The sequence below is a fragment of the Cryptotermes secundus genome, unplaced genomic scaffold (assembly GCF_002891405.2).
Source record: "Cryptotermes secundus unplaced genomic scaffold, Csec_1.0 scaffold833, whole genome shotgun sequence".
In the NCBI taxonomy this organism is placed as follows: domain Eukaryota; kingdom Metazoa; phylum Arthropoda; class Insecta; order Blattodea; family Kalotermitidae; genus Cryptotermes; species Cryptotermes secundus.
The window spans coordinates 244,940-266,343 of NW_019725852.1; the positions used below are offsets into that span (position 1 = coordinate 244,940).

Here is a 21,404-nt window from a genome sequence, read left to right on the forward strand (position 1 = left end):
TGGAGGCAGTGCTGGTAGAGATCCATATGTACATAGGTCCTACAGTCAGACTGTTGACTTAAACGAATGTTTTCAAAGACTGAACCTCAGGATTTACTGTTTACATAACCAGCTAGCAGCCAAGCCCCATATTTGGCTCCATGATTTCTCCGGATCAATTGCAATCAATTAGCAGACAGCAGTACCAAAGACAAGCAGAAGGTCTTCAAATACTGTTCAAGAATCAATACTACCTAGCCTTTTCCAACAAAAGCTGAAATCCTGTATATTCATCACAACAGTCCCTACATCCATCACTAACCTGATGGAAAGAACGCCTCTCTTTCAAGCAGCACCTGCCGCTGAAGCCATCAGAGTTTGGTACAGAAACCTTTCAATTGTGAGTCTAGTACTGGATATGTGTAGCCATTCTGTGTCTACACAGGGAAGGATAGAGGAATACAGTCCCCTCCATGCAGCAGTAACATGAAAATTTTTGGTACCACAGTGAACTACCTGGCACTTGGAATTTGTGCATGCCCATACCAAAGTACTCTGAAAAAAACTTGAAGTAGTAAGACTCAACACAGAATACAGTATGGCAGCATCTCTCCAGAAGATCCTCAACAGGAGGAAAGTCAGACATTACAACATGGTGAGGACAAGTGTGCTGTGCTTCAAGGAACATCATATGCATAATTTGATATAATGTTGTCATGTGTTAGAGCAACTCACAATGGGGTTTTGGATTGGAGACTGAATTTATTGACCACTTATGGGTCATAATTATAGGTAACTATAACACTATCGCTAATTTCCACACTTCACAAATCACTACAGCACACGCTAAGTCTCTCAATCTGCTGCATCCTCACCAGTCGTTTCCTGGTAAGAGCTTCTAACAGTGGAGATTCTTCAACTGTGCCAACCAAGTCTTCTCTTCACAGACTCTCTTACAACTCTCTCATAATTTCTAAACTTGTTTGGTTATAACATCTCAGCGTGGACTCTGCAGAAAACACCATTCATTGTTGTAGTCCAATCATTTCAATGGTAACGTGTTTGTTTGCGAAGGCATTACCAGTAATGGCTGCGTATGCTTGCTAACTAAGAATTTGTTCCATAGCAGTGGATGTTGTCTCACTGTTTGTTTCAGGGTCATTACCCAGTAACAGGTCTACATGCTACAATATAAACTGCAATTTTTCACACCTGGCAGAAAGTGGTGACCCTGCCTCAAGCTCTGGACAAGGTTTAAATGCCCCCAAGATGAACATTCTAATGTCACCTTTATTAGGGGACACCTGTTTACAACAACCACAGAACCACCTGATGTGACTTGCATACATGGTAACAAAATGCACATGTATGTGTGCAGGCTGTTAAGTTTACTTCGCGAGTCAAGATTATGGTTTTCTGAGACATGACACTATGTGACTTGGTATCTATCTATTCAACTACATGGGGTCACATAATCTTTATATTCACTACCGTAAGAACCTTACACATGTTACTAACTTCACTGGGGTTTAAACAGGCAAAGGAGAATGAGAGTGGCAACACTGTTACTTTCCATACTGACAGTTTCACAACAGAATGGGATCAGTGCACAAATGAGTACTGTTTGGACATCCTGCATGCAGTTTTACCTCAGAAGTTGTAGATGTCTGCTGAGAGTTACCAGGGTCACTGCTGGGCCCTGTGCGACTGTTCACCCTCCTCTTAGCACCATGAGCCATTGTTGCGCTGCTTACTCCTGCTGTCTCATGACTAGAAGTACTGTGCACAGAGGAAGCAGTCTTTTCTTCTGGCCACCTACTGGGACCAGGCTGGGCATTACTCTCGCTAGATGTATCAAGTTTAGGCTTTTTCGCACTTTGTGAAGAGCTCTGGCCTGACACAACTTGTGATGACATATCAGAGGATGGTGCTGCTGGATCACCATCAGCTTCCTTCAAGCTGCTACTTGCACCTGCTGCAGCAAAGTTTGCCTGCCTGCTGTCATGCGTGCCAACCTACACCATGAACACAAAATCCCAGAATTTCAGAATACACCAAACATGTTCACAAACCAAAATGTAAAAAATGATTTAAGATTCATGGTTTTCACAATGGTGAAGATAATCCGGTAGGTGGGCACCAACTGGGTACCATCTGAAAATGGTGGCACCCATTACACAGTGTCATAACACTCAAGACCACAGTATGAAGCAAATTTGCATTACCCACTGAGTTCCCACACTGAAATATAGCAGCTTCCGATTAACAAGGAGACATCAAGACAAAGCTTACTTTTCCCCAGGCTGCCCCAAATATATGATGATGCATGTAAAGGGTTAAAAAGGTATATGTACATGACAAAAGACAAGCTTTCCTTTTATTAAGTAACAAACATACTGACTTTAAATGAGCTGAAACAATTAGTGTAAATCACAGAAAAGAGAAATGTAAGATTCATTTATATATTAAACATGCATATGCTTCTTGACAGCTAGTGACATCTGAGGAATTGATTGGGTGTACCCTGCCATGTTCTCTTGACTGAGTGCAACTGAACAAAATCTGCACAGGTTTCTAGTGCGGATATAGGACTGCCCTCATTGCCTTCCTGCATGAAATGAAGTCACAGTCTTAAGTAAAAGTAAAAAGTAAAGCTATCCCTGTACCAGGATGTGAAGGCCCATAGAGGTGTGAGACGTTGAGGGTCCCACAGTCAGCTCAAAGATGGCGGTAAGGTTGTCAGCCCTACGCGCCGGCCGCGCTTTACTACCAGGAAAATTATTTAATTAATTCCTGGTACTCATTTCTGTTAGAGGCTGAGTTGACCCCAGGGCCATAGTGCGGCTGGAAGGATTAGGTCAACTGAAAAAATCCAATGACCTCAACGGGACTTGAGAACCCGCAACCTTCCAGCTTGTAGCATAGCCCCTCAACCAACTACGCTACCGTGTGCCCCCAATGAAGTCACAATCTAGTAATAAATTTTGTAGCATCCTGTTAGTCACCCATTCACGCTTGGTTGTGTCACCCTCAGTTGTTTTCCTGATCTTCTGATGTCATCCAGTGTTTCACTGCAATTTGTTCAATATCTGCTTCCCCACAATTTTTATTTTCAGTATACCACTGGAGACTACTGCTGATGCATGGAAACTCCTCATAATTTCCAATGTGGTGCACTTCCAGTATGACATCATTTTCACTATCAACCTCCTACTCTTCTTCAACTATTGGTAATAAATGGTACTGCTTGTAAAAGATCAGTTCTTATACTGATCTCCTTAGCTGTTGAAGATGACATCAGTGAATTTTCTTGAACTGCTTCAAGGAAGAAGTTTACCAACTTTGCACAATATAAAGTTCTCAAATTTGTCATGACACCCATATCCATTGGCTGTACATGGGATGTGATGTGGACAGACAGAAATTCCAGCTCGATACTTTTCAAAGAATCTAAGTGAGGATGTGTAGCACAGCTGCCAAGAACCAGAAAAATTCTCCTCAATTTCTGTTGTAATTCCAAGATCCAACTCATTAGCGATTTCTTATAAATTTCAGATGCCATCCATGCAGTTTGTTAGCACAGTACAGAACTGATAAACTGTCCATACTAATCTCCTTAAATAACCAACAGCTTCTATTTATCAGTTCCTGACAAGTTTGAACAGCACAACACAGTTTCATAATCCACTGGTTTGTCTGAACCAGAGTAGCCTGTTTTTGTAGCTTAGGGAACCATCCAGCATGACATCAGTACTGTAGATACAATCTGCTCAAAATGTCTGAAGCATGTCTGACAGCTTTGTGGATTTCAACTGTTCAGCACGTACAGCATCAGCACTGCCCTTCTTGAATTGTATCCCAATCCTGCATTTCTGTTGCTTTCAAATTGTTATAACCCAGCTTTTTAGCGAACTCCTCTTACTTGATTTTCAACACTGGATGACTGACCCGCACACCTCATCCAGTTACGATAGAGAACCACTGAATGAGGGATGTCTGTCCATACATCTTGCAGTTCCTCTTGCTGCTGTATAACACATGCACCTGTACGTAGATTTTGGCACTTCGGTTATCTCCTCCAGTTGGCGATGACTTGTGCTAGGTGGCTGGTTTTTACTTTGTTCAAGGCACTTTTCTCAGCGAGTGTTACATCTCTCCTGCATTTCTGTAGGGATCTAAAATTGTAGGTGCCAGAAGAAATCAAACCATGATTCCACAGTCATGCAGCCAGCAGCCTAGTTGCCACACCAACTTGGACAATCAGTATAACTACAGACATGCTGGCAATGGAGGATACATACAGGTTACACTCACTTGTGCTGAAGTCCGAGTGTCTCGTGAAGGCATTCTTGTGTGCTGAGATCTAGATGGGGCTGACTGCATGAACCACGGTCTCCCTCCAGACTCATGATGCCTATGAGAATGTAGAACAGACAGTGAACAGGTAGCCTATGCAAATATGAGATGTGAAGTTTCCCCAGCACTTAATACTGACCACAATATTCTGAAATGTGACACCATACAGTGTGGCACACATGTAGCTCACTTCTACCCTGAAGATGGGGGCAGCAGTTTCCCCATTCCTATCTCAAACTATGTGCCATCACAACTGACTAGACTTAACATGTGCAAGGATTTTAAATTATACACACTATAATAGTAAGTAAAAGTAAAGGTATCCCTGTAACAGGCCGTGGAGGCTCATAGAACTGTGAGACATACAGGCTCCTACACTTTCTACATAGTCGGTTCACAATTGGCGGTGTGGCTGCCAGCCTTACACACCAGCTGCCCTTTACCCCCAGGAAGGTTCCTGGTACTCACTTCTGTTAGAGGCTGAGTTGACCCCAGTGACTTAGTGTGGCTGAAAGCATTAGGTCAATTGAAAAATCCAGTGAAAATGAAGTCAAACCCATGACATACAGGCTTGTATCATAGTGCGTCAACCAACTATGCAAAACTTATTATTTTTTTATTACAGTAAGTTGATTAAATTGATAAGATACAATTTTCTGCAAAAGAGTCCAACGTTTCTTACCTGAAAATACTTGCTGCATAATTCCTATGCGATGAAGTACTGTTGCTGCCTGGTTGACGAGTAATGGCTCTCGACCTGAATCCCATAGCCAAAAGCCTCGGTTTTCTCATATAAACTCGGTGGGTAATACGCCATAACCGCTGATGCTGGGAATTGGCTGCAGAAGATGCTGACGCTGATGCTGCCGCATACCTACACCAGCTGTTCGATGCCTGGTGTCCAGTAGCCTCTGGAGATTCATTTGGAACAGATGAATTACTTGGGTTCATTGCTGATGATGAGGTGACAGTCGTAGCAGTTGTAGCGGTAGTAGTGGTTATGGTTGGAATACTAGGAGTACCACCAGTACTACTTGCACACAGGTCATGGTCAGATGCTGAAACAGAGCTACTGGCTTGAATGTCATGCAGCAGATCCACATTAGCAGATCTACTCTTGGACTCTATTGGGCCTCGCTTCTTCTTACACAGCGAGCCTGTCTCATTACATTCACCACTTGTAGAAGAAGTACGTGGAGAATTTTTGACATTTTCTGTTTTTGGAGTATTACTTTTACAATCCATACCTGAAGTCCTGATACCAGCTATCCTTCCTGCCGAATCAGGCCGAGAGGAAGGTCCATCTGCAGCAGTGTCTTTGGGATCACCAAAGCAAATTGGCTTGATACTCTGTGGAAGTGACGGCTCTCCATCGCAGGCCACGACTCTATCAGAAGCAGCACTGACAGGCTGAGCAGTACTTCCATTTGTAGCACTAATCTTTCTTGATGTGATATCCTCCTTATTCCTGGAGCATTCACCCTCTTCCTTCGCACTGTTTCTTTCGGCTGTCACAAGTTTAAGTGCTGTCAAAGCTTTGAACTGCGCATGGAGCTGAGCAAGTCTGTCACTTCTTGCACTGTCCTGATTCAACACATCCTGTTCACCTGGGGTAACAGGTAGTCCACGCGTTAAATTGGCACCACTGGTTGATGCAGGATGTTCACAGCTAACGGAAGGACCTATGTCACTAATGCGAGCCAATTCAAGCATCTGACTGACACTGGGAATATGTGGTCCAGGTTCCGTGGCATGCGGTTCTGAGTCTCCACTTCTCTGACAGTTCTGTCTGCTCATTCCCAGCCCTGAGTCCTCACCTGACACAGCATGAAGTCTAAACCGATGCCTGTTTGGGCCAACTGGTGTGTCTTGTCTGGCCGTTAAAGCGAACGTACTGTCTCTCACAGCTGCATGCAGGGACCTGATCTGTCGCTGCAAATCTTCCCACATGCGACGAATTTGCTGCAGCTGCAGTATCTCTAAACGAGCCCTGCACAGCCTCTGCATGCTGTCAATGTGTCTACTGAGTAGCTGAATACCATACCTCACACCCACATCTGAAGTGCTATCAAGTCCTTGACTAGACTCTTCAGTGTCATCCTGAAAGTTCTGGGAATGGTATGCACCACTCAGACGTCTGTGTAGAAAGTAACCGCTCCGTGCGGCTTGCACTCCTGATGGTGGTCTAGCTGCCAGTCCAGATCCAGAACGTGCATGTTGATCCCCTCTTGGAATTCTCGGTTGGAAAGCAGAACGCTGGGAAACAAAGAACCTGTGAGGTCTCTCTGGTGGACAAGGGGATGATGGCACAGTTTCAGACTGGAGTCCGGGGAACACACCAAGTCGCTCCGATGAAGGGGATGATTCGGTTACAATGGGATGGTTCTAGAAAAACAGAAAAATTGCAAAACAAATTACATTCAAGTCATAAATTCAATGGAACAATTGCACCCTTCGATAAGTACAGACATATCAGTATGATGGGCTTTGGCGTGCTGAAGAGTGAAATTACAACATGATCCCATTTTCTTTGCAGGTCAGAGCTCTAACAGAATGGCATCTGGGGCTTTAGCATATTTCTCAATTAAATTGTGTCTGAGAGCCCTAATCTTAAACAAAGAGACTCTAAACCATATGTGCACTTGATATTACTATTACTGGTCATATTTGTGTATCCGAGTACATTATCGTACCAGTTCACGAGAAGGGCAATAAACATAACTGTAGTAATTATTGTGGGATATCACCGCTATCTACGTCACATAAAATTTTATCCAATATTCTTCTCTCAAGGTCAAGCATATATATAGACAAAATTATTGGGGATCATCAGTGTGGGTTTTAACATCAACAGATTAATTACTGATTAGATCTTTTGCATTCCCCAGATGCTGGAAAAGAAAATGGGAGTACAATGAGAGAGAATATCAGTTATCCGTAAATTTCAATAAATCCTATGATTCAGTTAGGAGGGAAGTATTGTACATAGGTCGTACCGAAAGTCATAAGCAACTTTTTTTGCATGCAACCTGGGAACAGCAGACGAAAGAGAGTACGGTGGTAGGTGGAACCAGCTGTTGTGTTAACCTTGAGTGTCTTGTGACATCAATAGCTTGCATCACACGACCAGTATCACTCCTAACAAAATGGCTGAAAACGATGTCGTTTCTACAGCGTGCTGTCATCGAATTTCTTGTGAAAGAGGAAATCCCTGCAGCAGAAATTCACCAGAGACATCAGCGTGCTTATGGAAGTGTGTGCATAAGTGCGAGCAGTCTTCGAAGATGGGTGAAACAACTTAAAGATGGGAACACCAGCATCAAAGATGAGCCTCGGAGCGGTCGTCCTCGAACAGCCTCAGCTGAACGCAACAAGGAAAGAGTGGATGAGATCATTCAAGATGACAGGCATGTGAATGTGGACAGAACAGCCCGAAAACTTGGAACAGTGCAGTACAGGAGATGACTGAAAGCTTGGGCTATAGGAAAGTTTGTGCTCGTTGGGTCCCACAGTTATTGACTGAAGAGCACAAAGGTCAGCGAAAAGCCATCACCTCAGAACCACTGCAGAGATATCGACACGAAGGCGATGATTTTTGTTCTGTGTTGTGACAGGTGATGAAAGCTGGTTTCACCATTTCGAGCCTGAAACAAAACGGCAGAGTATGGAATGGCACCATTTGTATTCTCCATCAAAAAAGAAGGCAAAGACAGTGCCATCAGCTGCGAAGGTGATGGGCACAGTCTTCTGGGATGCAGAGGGGTTTATTCTGGCCGAATTCCTGGAACCTGGGCAAACCATCAATGCTGCTCATTATGTCCAGACGCTGCACAAGCTCCATCGTGCATTGTACGATAAACGTCCGGGACAAAACATCATCCTGCATGACAACGCTCACCCCCACGCCGCTCGCCTCACATTGGAAGCAATGGCAAAGATGGGGTGGGAAGTTCTTCCACACCCCTCCTATAGCCCTGATCTGGCACCCTCCGACTACCATCTTTTTGGATTTGTGAAGGATCAGCTGCATGGACAATGTTTTGAGACAGGAGGCAATTCAGAAAGCAGTGCGTCAAGTGTCTTTGGATGGCTGGAACGGAATTTTACAGAAGGGGAATTTTCAAACTCCCAGAATGCTGGGAGAAATGTGTACAAAGGAGCAGCGATTATGCTGAAAAATAAAGAAAGGTCTGTAGATTGAGGTGGTGTATTTGGTTTGTCAATAATAAAGCATGTTACTTTACAAAAAATTGTTGCTCGTGACTTTCAATATGACCCTCATACAATATTTGTTAGAGTTTGGGAGGCCTATGAAACTGCTTAGGCTGATTAAAATGTGTTTAAACGAAACATATAGTAAAGTCCATATAGCTAATATTTTGTCTGATTACTTTCAAACCAAAAATGGTTTAAAACAAGGATATGCTTTATTGCCACTGCTTTTTAACTTGCTTTATGTCATTACAAAGGTCCAGGAAAAACAGATGGGACTGAAGTCAAATCTGACACATCAGCTGCTGGTCTATGCTGATGATTTGAATCTACTGGGAGACAACACAGATACATATCACAAAGAAAAACACATAACTTTAATTGACACTAATACAAAGGCAAATTGGAAAGTCTATACCCCTATTTTTTTTCAGCCAAAATATTAGTGATTGGGTAACTGGGTTATACATTCGATTCAACAGGGTACGCTTGGACAGACCCAGCATTAACTCTCGGCTGCTCCGCGGCACTGCGCCGCTGTCAGTCAGCAAAGATGGTTGGTGTGCTCAACATGTCCACGTCGTATGAGCAGCGAAGTGTTATTCGTTTTCTATGGAGCAAGGGATGAACGCCCATCGAGATCCATAGGGAAATGCAGCCGACGTATGGGGACAAATGTTTCGCTTTGAGAAGTGTGCGGTGGTGGTGTCGTGAGTTCACTAATGGCCGGGAAGACCTTAATGACAATGAGCGGTCGGGGCGGCCTCGCACCTCACTCACACCGGACAACATTGCCCAAGTGGATGCAGTGGTGAAAGCGGATCAGTGGGTGCACCTGAAGGCCATTACCAAGGAGCTTGGCATTTCGTATGGCAGTGTTTACGATATCATTCATGATTCCTTGGGGTATTGCAAGGTTTCATGTCGGTGGGTGCCTAAGCTGTTGAATGATCTGAACAAGGCCAAGAGAATGATGACGTGAAAGGTTCCTGGATCTCATTGTCACCAGTGATGAAACATGGGTATTGCATTTCACTCCAGAATCCAAGCAGCAGAGCATGGTGTGGAAACATCCTGATTCGTCTGTCACGAAGAAATTCCGCAGAATGCCATCCATTGGGAAGTTGATGGTCACGGTCTTCTGGGATCACCGAGGACCACTCCTGCTGGATTTCATGCCACAAGGTGCCACCATCAACGTGGACAGCTACTGTGGCACACTTGCACATCTGTCAGCTGCCATCAGGAAAAAGTGCCCAGGGATTCTCATGGATGATGTGGTTCTCCTCCATGACTCCAGTCCTCATGTGGCAAACAGGACCGCCACCCAACTGCAGTCATTCGGATGAGAGATTATGAAGCATTCACTGTATAGTCCAGACCTCGTCCCCAGTGATTACCACATGTTCAGTCCACTGAAGTTCCTGGCAGGCCACAGGTTCATTTCCGATGACGATACGAAAACCACTGTCCAGCGGTGGTTCCGCGCTCAACCGGCCAAATTCGACAACAGCGGCATCTCCAAACTAGTGGTGCGATGGGACAAATGCCTGAACCGGGGTGGTGACTATATGGAAAAATAGTCAAAGGTACTTAGAACACTGCCTGTATTTTGATTTCCCTGTATGTGTATTATTGTGGCTGAAAAAAAATAGGGGCAAAGACTTTGCAATTTGTCCTTGTAGTAAGGAGGTTGGTAGTTATTCATATAGCCATGAGGCTCAGAGGACAGACAAACTTTGATCAATTATATCCATGTATACAGTGGGAAGTCATAATGTTTTAATTATCACCATAAGAAAATCATAATTCCAAAATATCGTTCTATATAGATTTCCTGAGCTTGCCGAACAGTGAAATTTTCCCATGCCAAGTGGACAGAGAGAGCCACCGAAAGGGGCAAAAGCAAAATGGCAATGTCATTTTAGACAGCGGTGGTTTGCACTGTGATACAGTTCCTGCATTTGCAAAGGAAGTCTGCCAGGGAGATCCACGACTGGATGACCGCTGTGTATCAGAAAGGTGTAACATCATATGACAGAGTGGTAAGGTAGAAGAGGCGCTTTCATTGTGGACAGACAAACCTTGAAGATGAACCTTGGAGTGGAAGACCATCTCTCGCTGAGGAACTAGGAATTATGGCACAGGTGGAAGCTTTGATCCTATCCGATAGGCACATAACTATCGAAGCTATTGTTCATGAGGTCCGCATTAGCCATGGGTCCGTTTTCAACATGATCCATGACGAGTTACACATGACAAAGGTCGCGGTGCGCTGGGTGCCACAATTGTTGACACCAGTTCAAAAACAACAACAGATGGATGTGGCAAAGAAACTTTCGCAGTTGTATCAAGAAGAAAAGGTGGAATTTTTTGACTGCCTCATCACGATGGATGTATGTTGGGTGTATCATTATGACCCTGAAATAAAGGAAATGAGCAAACAGTGGAAACTTACAGACTCGCCACCACCAAAGACCAAATCCCAGCCATCATCAGGAAGGCGATGCTGAATGTGTTCTGGGATTGGCGGGGTGTCATCATGACCAACTATATGTAAAATTGCATCACCATCACTGGCAAGTACTACAGGAACCTTCTGAAAAAATTACTGGAGGAACTCAAGAAAAAGAGACACAGAATGCTGGGAAAAGGTGAGTTCTTCATGACAACACACCAGCTCATACTATGATGACACTTGCTACCAGTTTGGGATATCAAATTCTCCCCCCTCCACTATATGCACCAGACCTGGCACCAAGCGACTTCTTCCTCTTACCACAGCTAAAGAAGCCACTTAGTGGTAAGCGATTCCAAGATGATGATGACATCATTTCTGCAGTGGAGTACGTCCTAAACAGTCAAACTGAGACTTTCTATGATCAAGGTATCCAGCAGCTAATGCATCGTTGGGAAAAATGTGTGGCCTCGCAGGGCACATATGTAGAGGAGGACTAACTCACATACCTGTGTCTCTGTCTCTTCTGGGTGATAATTAAAATTTTATGATTTCCCCATGTATCTCCAGTTAATTTCAAAAGTATTCAGAATGAAAATAACAGTATTTGTTTTGGCATACTAGTGTCATTATTCACCTGAATACCACAGCAATCTCTAGTCACCTTTGAGGGTTACCATTCTGAAAAATTCTGAAACAGGCAAATCTTGGTAAGGCAACTCTTTACAGGAAGCAAACAGGCAGGTAGAGGAACTGGAGCCCTATGAATCCCAATCAAAACCCACCTTCACTAAATATGAAAAGTATGTCATAACATTAAAACAGTGGAACTTATAAGAAGATATTAAGATAATGCACTTATGATCCACTGCATAAGACTAAAAGTTAAATGTGACACACTTCATACATGTATTACTGGTATTCTATGTTAGCTGCAGGGCCTACACTCATGTCCCTAACAAGGTCTAGCCTCACTAAGTTAGCTGTGGGGCACACTGACATCCCTAACAAGGTAGAGTGGATCTAGCCTGACTATGTTAGCTGTGGGACCTACACTTATGATGGGGTACCCAAAAGAAACCAAACTAATTTTTTTGTGGGCAGAGCTTTTCTAGTACCGCGTTTTGCCACTATGAGCGCATAGAGTAACATTCCTGAGTCAATAAGCCGACTACGGTTGCTTCAGAAGGTAAGGACTAGTTTCGGCAGTTTATAGTGACAACTGTTTTGCGTGATTGTCGTTCTTTCAATGGCTGATTTTTGTGAACAGCGTGTGGCGGTGAAATTCTGCTTTTTGCTCGGGAAAAGTGGAATAGAAACTCTTGAAATGTTAAAAATGGCGTACAAGGACGATGCTATGGGGAAAACTCAAGTGTCTGAGTGGTTTTCCCGTTTCAAAAATGGTGAAATGTCAATTGATGACAAACCTCGTTCTGGTCGTCCTTCCACGGCCCCAAAACATGAAAATGTTGAAAAAATTCGTGAAATCATCAAGGACGATCGACGATGGACCATTGAAGAAATTGTGGAGCTGTCGGGAGTGACTTGGAGCTCAGCGGCCAGATTTGTGGCAATTGGGTGACTGGTTTTTCCATCATGACAATGCCCCTGCTCACACAGCCCTGTCTGTACGACAATTCTTGACCAAAAATGGTATGACCCCTGTTCCTCACCCTCCATACTCACCCGACCTTGGCCCGTGCAACTTTTTTTTTGTTTCCTCGAATGAAAAGAGACATGAAAGGAAAAAACGACGGAGGCGCTGTCAAGCATCTCAAAAGATGAATTTAGACAATGTTTTGAAAAATGGAATAAAAGACTAGACAAGTGTATTAGTGTAAGTGGAGAGTACTTTGAAGGGGATTGAAGGTTTGTGCTTAAAATTTGAATAAATAAGTTTAAAAAAAATTTAGTTCGGTTTCTTTTGGGTGCCCCCTCGTACATCCCTAACAAGGTAAAGGTCTAGCCTCACTATGTTAGCTGTGGGGCATACTCACATCCCTAACAAGGCAGAGCAGGTCTAGCCTGACTATGTTAGCTGTGGGGCATACACTTACATCCCTAACAAGGTAAAGGTCTAGCCTCACTGTTAGCTGTGGAGCCTACACTCATGTCTGCGTGGGTAGCAAGGGTCTGGTCTATGTTACATCTGGCACCTACACTCACATCCCTTGTTATGCTGTTTGGTGTAATCTGCCTCTCTCCATCCAAGCTTCTTCTTCTTCTTCTCCTCCTCCTTGCAGAATCAGCAGCAGAATACAGATGCTGCTGCATGTCAGATGCATGGGATACACTATTATGCTCTTGATTGAAGCCTTGCTCACCAGACTCCTGCAGCATTTCAGGTCCTTCTATGTTAACATTGTCAAATTCAAACCTTCTTGTTGGAGTTGAGGCTGACTGTGCAAAGTCATGACGCTCTGTCCTGTGCTCGGTGTTGTCATGTTCAGATACTGAATCCACTGTGCCCAACGCTGCAGCAGTTTGCCGTGCACGTCTTCGCAACATATTGCTGACGCTGTCCAGATTTACGGCTGGAAAACGGCGAAGTCGCGTACCACCAGTTGCTCTTCTTGAAGCGCTGTCCTCATTACTACTACTGCTGTCATCACGCATAAGGAATCTCATGCCTCGTACATGAATACGTACAGCTTGAGGAGACTGTGACTGTGCCCCAGATGTTCCAGACTGGGGGGCTGGCTGTGCTGACTCAGACAGATCCATGGGGTCCGTGCCTCGATCCATCTGAGATAAGAGTAAATAGCAAAATACTCATACAGGTGCAATATACTTTTGGGAGACATACCAGAACTGGGTAATTACATAAGGTCAGCACACCAACCGTATAATAAACAATGAACACTGCAGCCTTAGCAGCACAGGCAAGTGTCTTATTGTAATCGTGTGGGTTCAAGCACTACCATGAATTCTGGTAGGTGCTAGGAGCATGTTCTTTGCACCTTATGAGTCAAGTGCTCATCTTTGAAGATGCTCACATTCATCTCACATTTATTAATACTGCATGATTTTTTACAGAAACACAGCACCCTTTACAGTATATACTGAAATAAAAAGGAACTTGTTGGATGCTGTGGAGAAAAGAAAAAAACCTCTATTCGTGCTGGGGAATGAACTGAATTCTCTGGTTATTCACAAACTATTATTATGTCTGAAAACCAAGAAATCGGTACCTTGAATGGACATTAAGATTTGATACTATATACACACCGTTGGAGTTCTGGAGCGTGAGAGATCATAGTACCGTTGGACTAGCTGTTCATACTGTTCTACAAGTGAACGGTAGCATACAGTGATACGACGTTCCTGGTCTGCTGGCATAACTGAACGAGGATGAGAACTATGAGATGTAGATGCAAGGCTTGACTCCCGACGAGATGGGTTCGCAACCCGATCCCACTGGCTTTGGTTGTGGGGTGCATTAGAGATTCCTGTGATGAGTTTATGTCCGAGAGGATCAAATGCCACATACCTAATGGAAAGACATTTACTGGAAATGCACTTACATAAAATTTCAGTCATAATATATACACCACATTAACCAAAATGAAAGATATCACAGAACGTAAGATGACCACCCCCCACCGCCCCCAGGCAAACATATAAATCATAACTGATGTCCAAAAGTATGTGACACATTGCTATCATCATGTCAGTGCCTGCTTTGTGACTCTCATTGACATGCACGTGTGTGTGTGTGTGTGTGTGTGTGTGGGCGCGCGCATGTGAATCCTGCAGTGTCTATTAAGCTCACTCAGTCCAAGACCATGCACAGAACTCAAAAACTGGTGGATGAATTCAAATAAATTTTATATTGTCAATTTTTTTTAAAAATTGTGAAGCCATTGGAACCTTCATGTCAGACAAGTACTTCAACGACCACTCTATACAAAGACCTGCATGTTTTCAGCTGGAGGGAAAATATTTTAAATAAAAGCTGTATGGAAACATTTTATGCCCAGTAGTATACCTCCTCAGAAAGGCTTAAAGTTTTCAAGCTAAATAAACAAAAGTGCTGTTGTGAGTACATTTTCAAACTCACATGTTCACTAATCAATCATGGTATCCTGAACATAATTGCAGTCAAGAAATACACAACATCTACATGGTGTGTTCAAAAAGTATTGAACCTTCTTTTTTCCTGCGTAAACCAATGAAGCGTGGGAGGCTCCCTTCGGTGGAGATGTGGAGGGGACATTCATGCGCAGTCGTGAATTTTTTCCCGCCCACAGAAAGCATCAGTCGCTGGCAGTTGGCCTATGAGTGAGGACGTGCAGTAAGCGCTCGTCGGATTCCAGTAAGGCGTAAAATGACGGAACAACATGAGCAGCGATATTGCATCAAATTTTGCCAAAAGCTTGGCGATACCCAAGTGGAAACCATTCGCAAGATACAACAGGCTTTTGGGGATGATGCCATGATCAATTCACGGATAAAGGAGTGGTACAACCGCTTCAAAAATGGCTGCACATCAGTGGACAGAGAACTGCGTTCAGGCAGACACTCAACAAGCCGAAATGAGAATGTCATTGAGCAAGTGCAGACTTTGGTCATGGAGGACCGTCGTATCACAGTCCGAGAACTTGCAAATGAGATAGGGGTAAGCATTGGATCGGTACATTCAATTTTGACCGAGGATTTGGGCATGAGGAGAGTATCTGCAAAATTCATACCGAAACTGCACATCCGATTCAGACTTTCGTCGCCAAACACAACATCACTGTGGTTCGTCAGGCTCCCTACTCCCCCGACATGGCTCTGTGTGACTTTTGGCTATTTCCCAAGCTGAAAAAGTCGCTGAAAGGAACCCGATTTGAGTCAAGAGAAGACATCATGCGGAATGCGACGGCCCGGCTGATCACCATTCCAAAAGACGCATTCCAGATGTGTTTCCAACAATGGCGGAAGCACTGGGAGAAGTGTGTGCATTACCAAGGAGACTACTTTGAAGGGGATTAGGGTTTTGTACCTCTAAATCAATAAATGTATTTCTGCCGACTAAAGGTTCGATACTTTCTGAACACACCAGGTATTTAATTTATTCTTTTAATGTAGTGCTTCATTAAAATATTGTGACGTATTGACCCACTGTTAGGCAACGACTCAGTATACATGTTCCAGCGAACATGCAACAATATGAGCTGTGTTCCTTGTGGACCATGCTACAACGCGTTGCTAGGTAATACAACAATACTCAACAAGAGAAGACAGTGTTTTCTATGGGGTTTGACCCGAGGCTATGCAACAAGAGTCTGTTTGTAGCTATTGAGATTAGAGAGCTTTGGAATTAGAATTCAGAAGCTGTAGAGTACAGAACAGTAGTCGGAAGATAAGTGGGTCAAGCCTTTGGAATGGGCAAGAAAATAATCAGACTGTGCCAAGATGTCATGTGCGAGTTGAACTGATCATGACTGAAAAATCCACTGCCAGGATACGACTGGTGAAGACTGAAAATCCTAGTGCGTGTGCAACGGTGAACTGAAAGTGTGTAAAATAGCAATAGTGCTGTAGTCCCAAACTGTGTAAATGTATAAGTGTCAATAAAACTAATCATCCAATCCGGAACCCATTACTACTGGTAACAGAACCCCGAATATGTGATAATATAATCCTGAAGCATACATAAAACAATCTACATATACAATGCGTTCCGTTCAAACCTCCCACATTTTAATCAATCATTGCGAATAAATTGTGATAAATTGTAGATTATAACTGACACTAGATGAAAGAAAAACTCAAAGAATTTTATTTCCGTTTTTCTTTGAATGAAGCTACAGTATCTGGATGTGTATACCTTGACATGTTAGAACAGTTCCTGTATCCCCAGGTAGCCAATCTGCAGCCTAATATAATCTTCCAACAAGATGGAGCCCCCATACATTGGGGTCTCAATGTTTGGAGGTCACTCAATGCCACCTTCCAAGATCGCTGAATTGGACATGGCGGACCAATTCGGTGGCCACCATGTTCACTGGACCTCACTCCCCTAGATTTCTACCTCTGGGGTTACATGAAGGACCATGTGTTCGTGCCTCCATTGAATGACCTCCCAGATTTACAAGCCCGCATCTGTGAAACGATTGCTACTGTACCAATGGTCATGTTGGAAAGAACGTGGCAAGAAACTGAATATGGATTGGATGTTGTTCATACTACCAATGGTGCACATGTAGAGGTTTATTAGTGTGTCAAATAAAATTTTTTGAGTTGTTCTTGTATTTCCTGTAGCTTCATTTTCCTACCATTCATACTTTCTGTTCTATGATCTGATAAAATGTGGGAGGTTTGAATGCAACACCCTATACTTTAATTTGCTTTTAGTGTGTGCAATAACAGGGAAGAGTTTCTTCAGTTTGCATGTAGTTTCAACTTCTCACCAATGTGAGTAAGCACTGCCACCTAACAGTGGACAGATGCATGTGAATTTAACTTTTAAACACCAGACTTGTTTGATTTTTTTTTTTCCCATTTAATGGAAACTGAAGACAGAGAAACCAGACAAATAACAAAAATGTCAAATTATGCAAACACTGCTTATCACTAAGTTGCAGGATACCTCTACACCGCAAAAATCAAACACAACAAAATACCTGCATACCTTGCTAATTTTATAATTCACAAATAACTGGAGTCCCACTAGTGGCTAACCTATGGTCTTTCAGTGTCTGTACATGTTGCTACAGAAGTGCACTGCTTGATGACAAATTGGCAATGTTTCAAATATAAATTTCATTTTGTAATAATTCAATTTTGTAATAAATGAATTATATAATACTCTCAGAAACACTTTCAATTGGGAAAGAAGAATGTTCTGAAAAGGTGAAATTCTAAGTGAATCAGTTTTAGTGACACATAAACTCAATATTTAACACATTGCGGACCGGAGGGGCCACATGGCCCTCTACGTTTCCAAGCGTTGCGGACCGGTCGGGCCATGTGGCCCTCTACGGTCACGTTATGTTGCAAAACGCTATATATTGCTGTGTGGCTTCGTTGAATCGTAACTACTGCATAGATGACCTCGGGAATGATTGCTGCCTTATCTAGTAACTCGACCAGAGTCATTTCCTGTCACGACCTAAACAAAATTGGCTTTGTTCTAATCCAAGCTTGCACGTATGAACCACGCAGCTACCAGTTCAACATGGCTCAGAGACGAAAGCAGTTGCGATCTCTCGGAGGACAGGAAATATTAGATATATTCTCCGATGAGCTATCAGATTTGCCAACTGCTTCGTCTTCTGATAGCAAGGCCATTATCAGTGACAGTGACAGTGACAGGGGCCACAGGGCTGCCCAAAATGTGTCAAGTGAAAGTGAAAGCTCCGTTGAAAGTGCGAGTGTCGGGACAGCTACATGGGATAAAGTGGACAAAGCCCCCACTTTGGGAAAGTTTACTGGTGATCCGGGGGTGAAGCAGATGCCATCAGACCCAATGGACGTGTCTGAAGTTGTGTCACTGTTTTTTGGAGATAGTTTCTTTGACCTGTTGTGTCAGGAAACTAACAGATACTGTCTCCAACACCGTGAGGCGTACAACAGAACCAATAAGGTTTTGAAGTGGGTGGATGTCACTTCAACAGAAATGAAAAAATTGTTGCCTATAATCATTCTAATGGGGCNGGACTCTCGGGTGATATGTGGAACCATATTCTCGTGAAAATTGTGAAGAGTGAATATTGCAAGAAGAAACACCCTTCTAGGCCGTGCCATGTGCGCACAGAGCACAAGAAGAAGAGTAGAACTGCCTACATGTGCAACTTCTGCGTAATGCCTCTTCACAAAGGGGAATGTTTCCAGAGATATCACATGTGCAAGCACTTCTAGGAGCTCTGGTAAGTGTTCTCCAAAAATTTCAGTTCATAAAATTAATTAGGAGATTTTATATTAATTTTTAAAGTGAACAGTGCACAAGTTAGGGTAGTAGGTTTAAAAACGCCGGTCCCCAGGGTGATTTAAATGTTTAAACCACTGGTCCGCAATGTGTTAATTAACAATACATGTTTTAATTCTGCAAAAAGCAAATTACCTAACTTTCTCCCTTTGATTTGAGGTGTAACACTTTGTGAATGGAATTGGTTGACTCCAGTCCCAGAAATGTAGTTCATTGTAGGTCGCAATCACCAGCATTCGATCAGTGGGATGGAATGCCAGAGATGCAATCACGGTCTGACTTTCTGCTGTCCATATTTCACTACCACCCTGCAATGTCCAAAATACATTCTGCACAAAATAGTATCTCAGGCTGTATAGCACCAGATGGTAGGATGACTACATTTAGAAAACCCCCACAAGAAACTGGTCATGACAGCTGGTCTCTGAATCTCGGGCCCAGGACCTCCATACCATGAAGCATGGATGCAGCCAACGCAAACAAGACTTTCAGTGTGCTAGATCCCAGGGCAACAGAGTGGGATCACTCAAAACTGGTCCAATTGTGGTGCTTTCTATCATGTGCAGTGGCATGACGATACAGTCCGACTGCTTCACACTTCAGGAAGGAGGGGTGATCAGACACTGGCATCAGGAAGCAGAAACAGTACCAACACACTTCTGTTGCAAATGTCAACTATTCCTTGACCTTCTGCAAACCAGATGCCAAAGTTTGGCTCAGCACCCTTATGTTGAAACTGTCACAGCCAGCCAATTCAGGTTGATACTAATCAACAGGGCCAGATTTTGATGACCTAAAAATATTTTAAAATGACAAAAAAAATCAGAAAAATTACCTATAAAATGACCGAAATATCCAGAAAAATTATCTAAAAGTTAAAAAACTACCTAAAATGTATCATGTCATGGAAAATCTACTAATTGTTTTAAAATGTATTTCTAATCTTTATTAACAATGTGAATTCAATGTTACTCTTTTAAGTCCATCCTCATTCTTATGTTGAAAATTAAGCAATATATGATTGAATCTGATGCTACATGTTTTAATACAAATTTTTCTACCATGTTGGAACGATTACCAAAAGTACATATACGGCATATATACCAACATTTAAGGGTCACCTCATTCAGAGTTGCAATAGATCACAGTCAATATGCAGATATTCTTGAAGGTGAGTGGAACGCCTATTGTCTGACAGCACATTCTTGTACTTGGAGAAACTCCTCTCCACATCTGCAGACGCAATGGGAGCGCACTTGAAGTGTACTAAGTCACTACCAGTAAGTTCCTCTTCAATATTGAAAGTGCTGAAGGACTATCCTGTCAGAATTCAAGAAATGCTGCATGATGTTTCATTACCTGAGTTTTTATCTAGAACATGTTTCATTTTTCTTGACACAATTTTACCAATGTCCCCTGACACTTTCTCCAAATCACTGGCTTTCTTTTTTTCACCAGAGCAAGCAAATCTTCTGGAGTTGATCCTTTCTCCTGTAAGCATTTGATTCCTTCTGTCAAGGAACTGAAATTTGTCTTTATGAAGGCCAGCTGTCCTTCCATTTCACTGCACAAGAACTATTCTTGAGCAGCTTCAAATGCCATCACATTCTCCATCTTCACTGAATATGCAATGTTTTACACTACCTGAAAATAATCGCAACAGTAAATTGCAATCCACATTCCCACCATGTGATGACAGGTTCCGGGGGCAGTGGAACGCCAGGAGTCACAGACTTAAACTGGAGCCTTGACGAAAATCTTCTTCATCCACGACACAACAGCATCCACTTGAGGAAATCTTGATCTCACTTCCTCTGCCACTCTATGCAGTGCATGTGCTAGGCAAGTAATGTGCACCAAATTCTGTATAAAACGACTTTATTGACTTGCCCGCTTTTAAAATATATGGGGCTACATCGGTCACAAAAAAGCAAGACGACGTCGTGCCATATACCCTCTGGCCACAGTAAAATCATCGACCTGTCAAAGAGTTTACAAATTGTGGAATGATTAACAGATGCTAACCGGCCGTGCCATAATTCAAGCAGTTAGTTGCTGGCTTCCCACCACGGTGGCCCAGGTTCGATTCCAGGTCTGGTCAAGTGGAATTTGTGGTGGACAAAGTGGCGTTGGGGCTGGTTTTCTCCGAGTACTTCGGTTTCCCCTGCCAATTTTCATTCCACCAATTGCTCCACAATCACCCTCACCTATCATCCAGGGCTGGTACAATATGCCAGAAGTGGCCGCAGTACAAGGGACTTAGTCCCACCCCACTAGCAATAATAATAAAAAATAATAATAAGAGATGCTAGCACCTCACTTGTAAGCAGAAACACTTCACTTGGTCCATCAATTTCTAATGTTCCAAAGATGACATTTGCCACATAGCGAGCCTCCGTATTACAGGTCTCATCAATGGAAATAAAAATCTTTATTCCTAATCATTTCCAGGATATTGTTGTAGCACTGGGAAAGGTAGCTTTT

The 21,404-nt window shown here is 43.1% G+C and overlaps 1 protein-coding gene across 4 annotated transcripts in view; it reads right to left on the bottom strand.

The window, feature by feature from the left end:
* The window catches only part of LOC111863803, a 69,175-nt gene that overhangs the window by 39,290 nt on the left and 8,481 nt on the right, over nt 1-21,404 (bottom strand). For 3 of the 4 annotated variants that reach the window (XM_023850511.2, XM_023850509.2, XM_023850513.2), the window contains exons 5-10: nt 19,056-19,228; nt 14,234-14,495; nt 13,166-13,750; nt 5,018-6,720; nt 4,294-4,393; nt 1,629-1,994 (exon numbers count right to left, since the gene is read on the bottom strand). In XM_023850511.2, coding sequence (XP_023706279.1) covers nt 1,629-1,994; nt 4,294-4,393; nt 5,018-6,720; nt 13,166-13,750; nt 14,234-14,495; nt 19,056-19,228 — 3,189 coding nt within the window. The remainder of the gene's footprint in view (nt 1-1,628; nt 1,995-4,293; nt 4,394-5,017; nt 6,721-13,165; nt 13,751-14,233; nt 14,496-19,055; nt 19,229-21,404) is intronic. The other variant, XM_023850510.2, reaches the window with a different exon arrangement.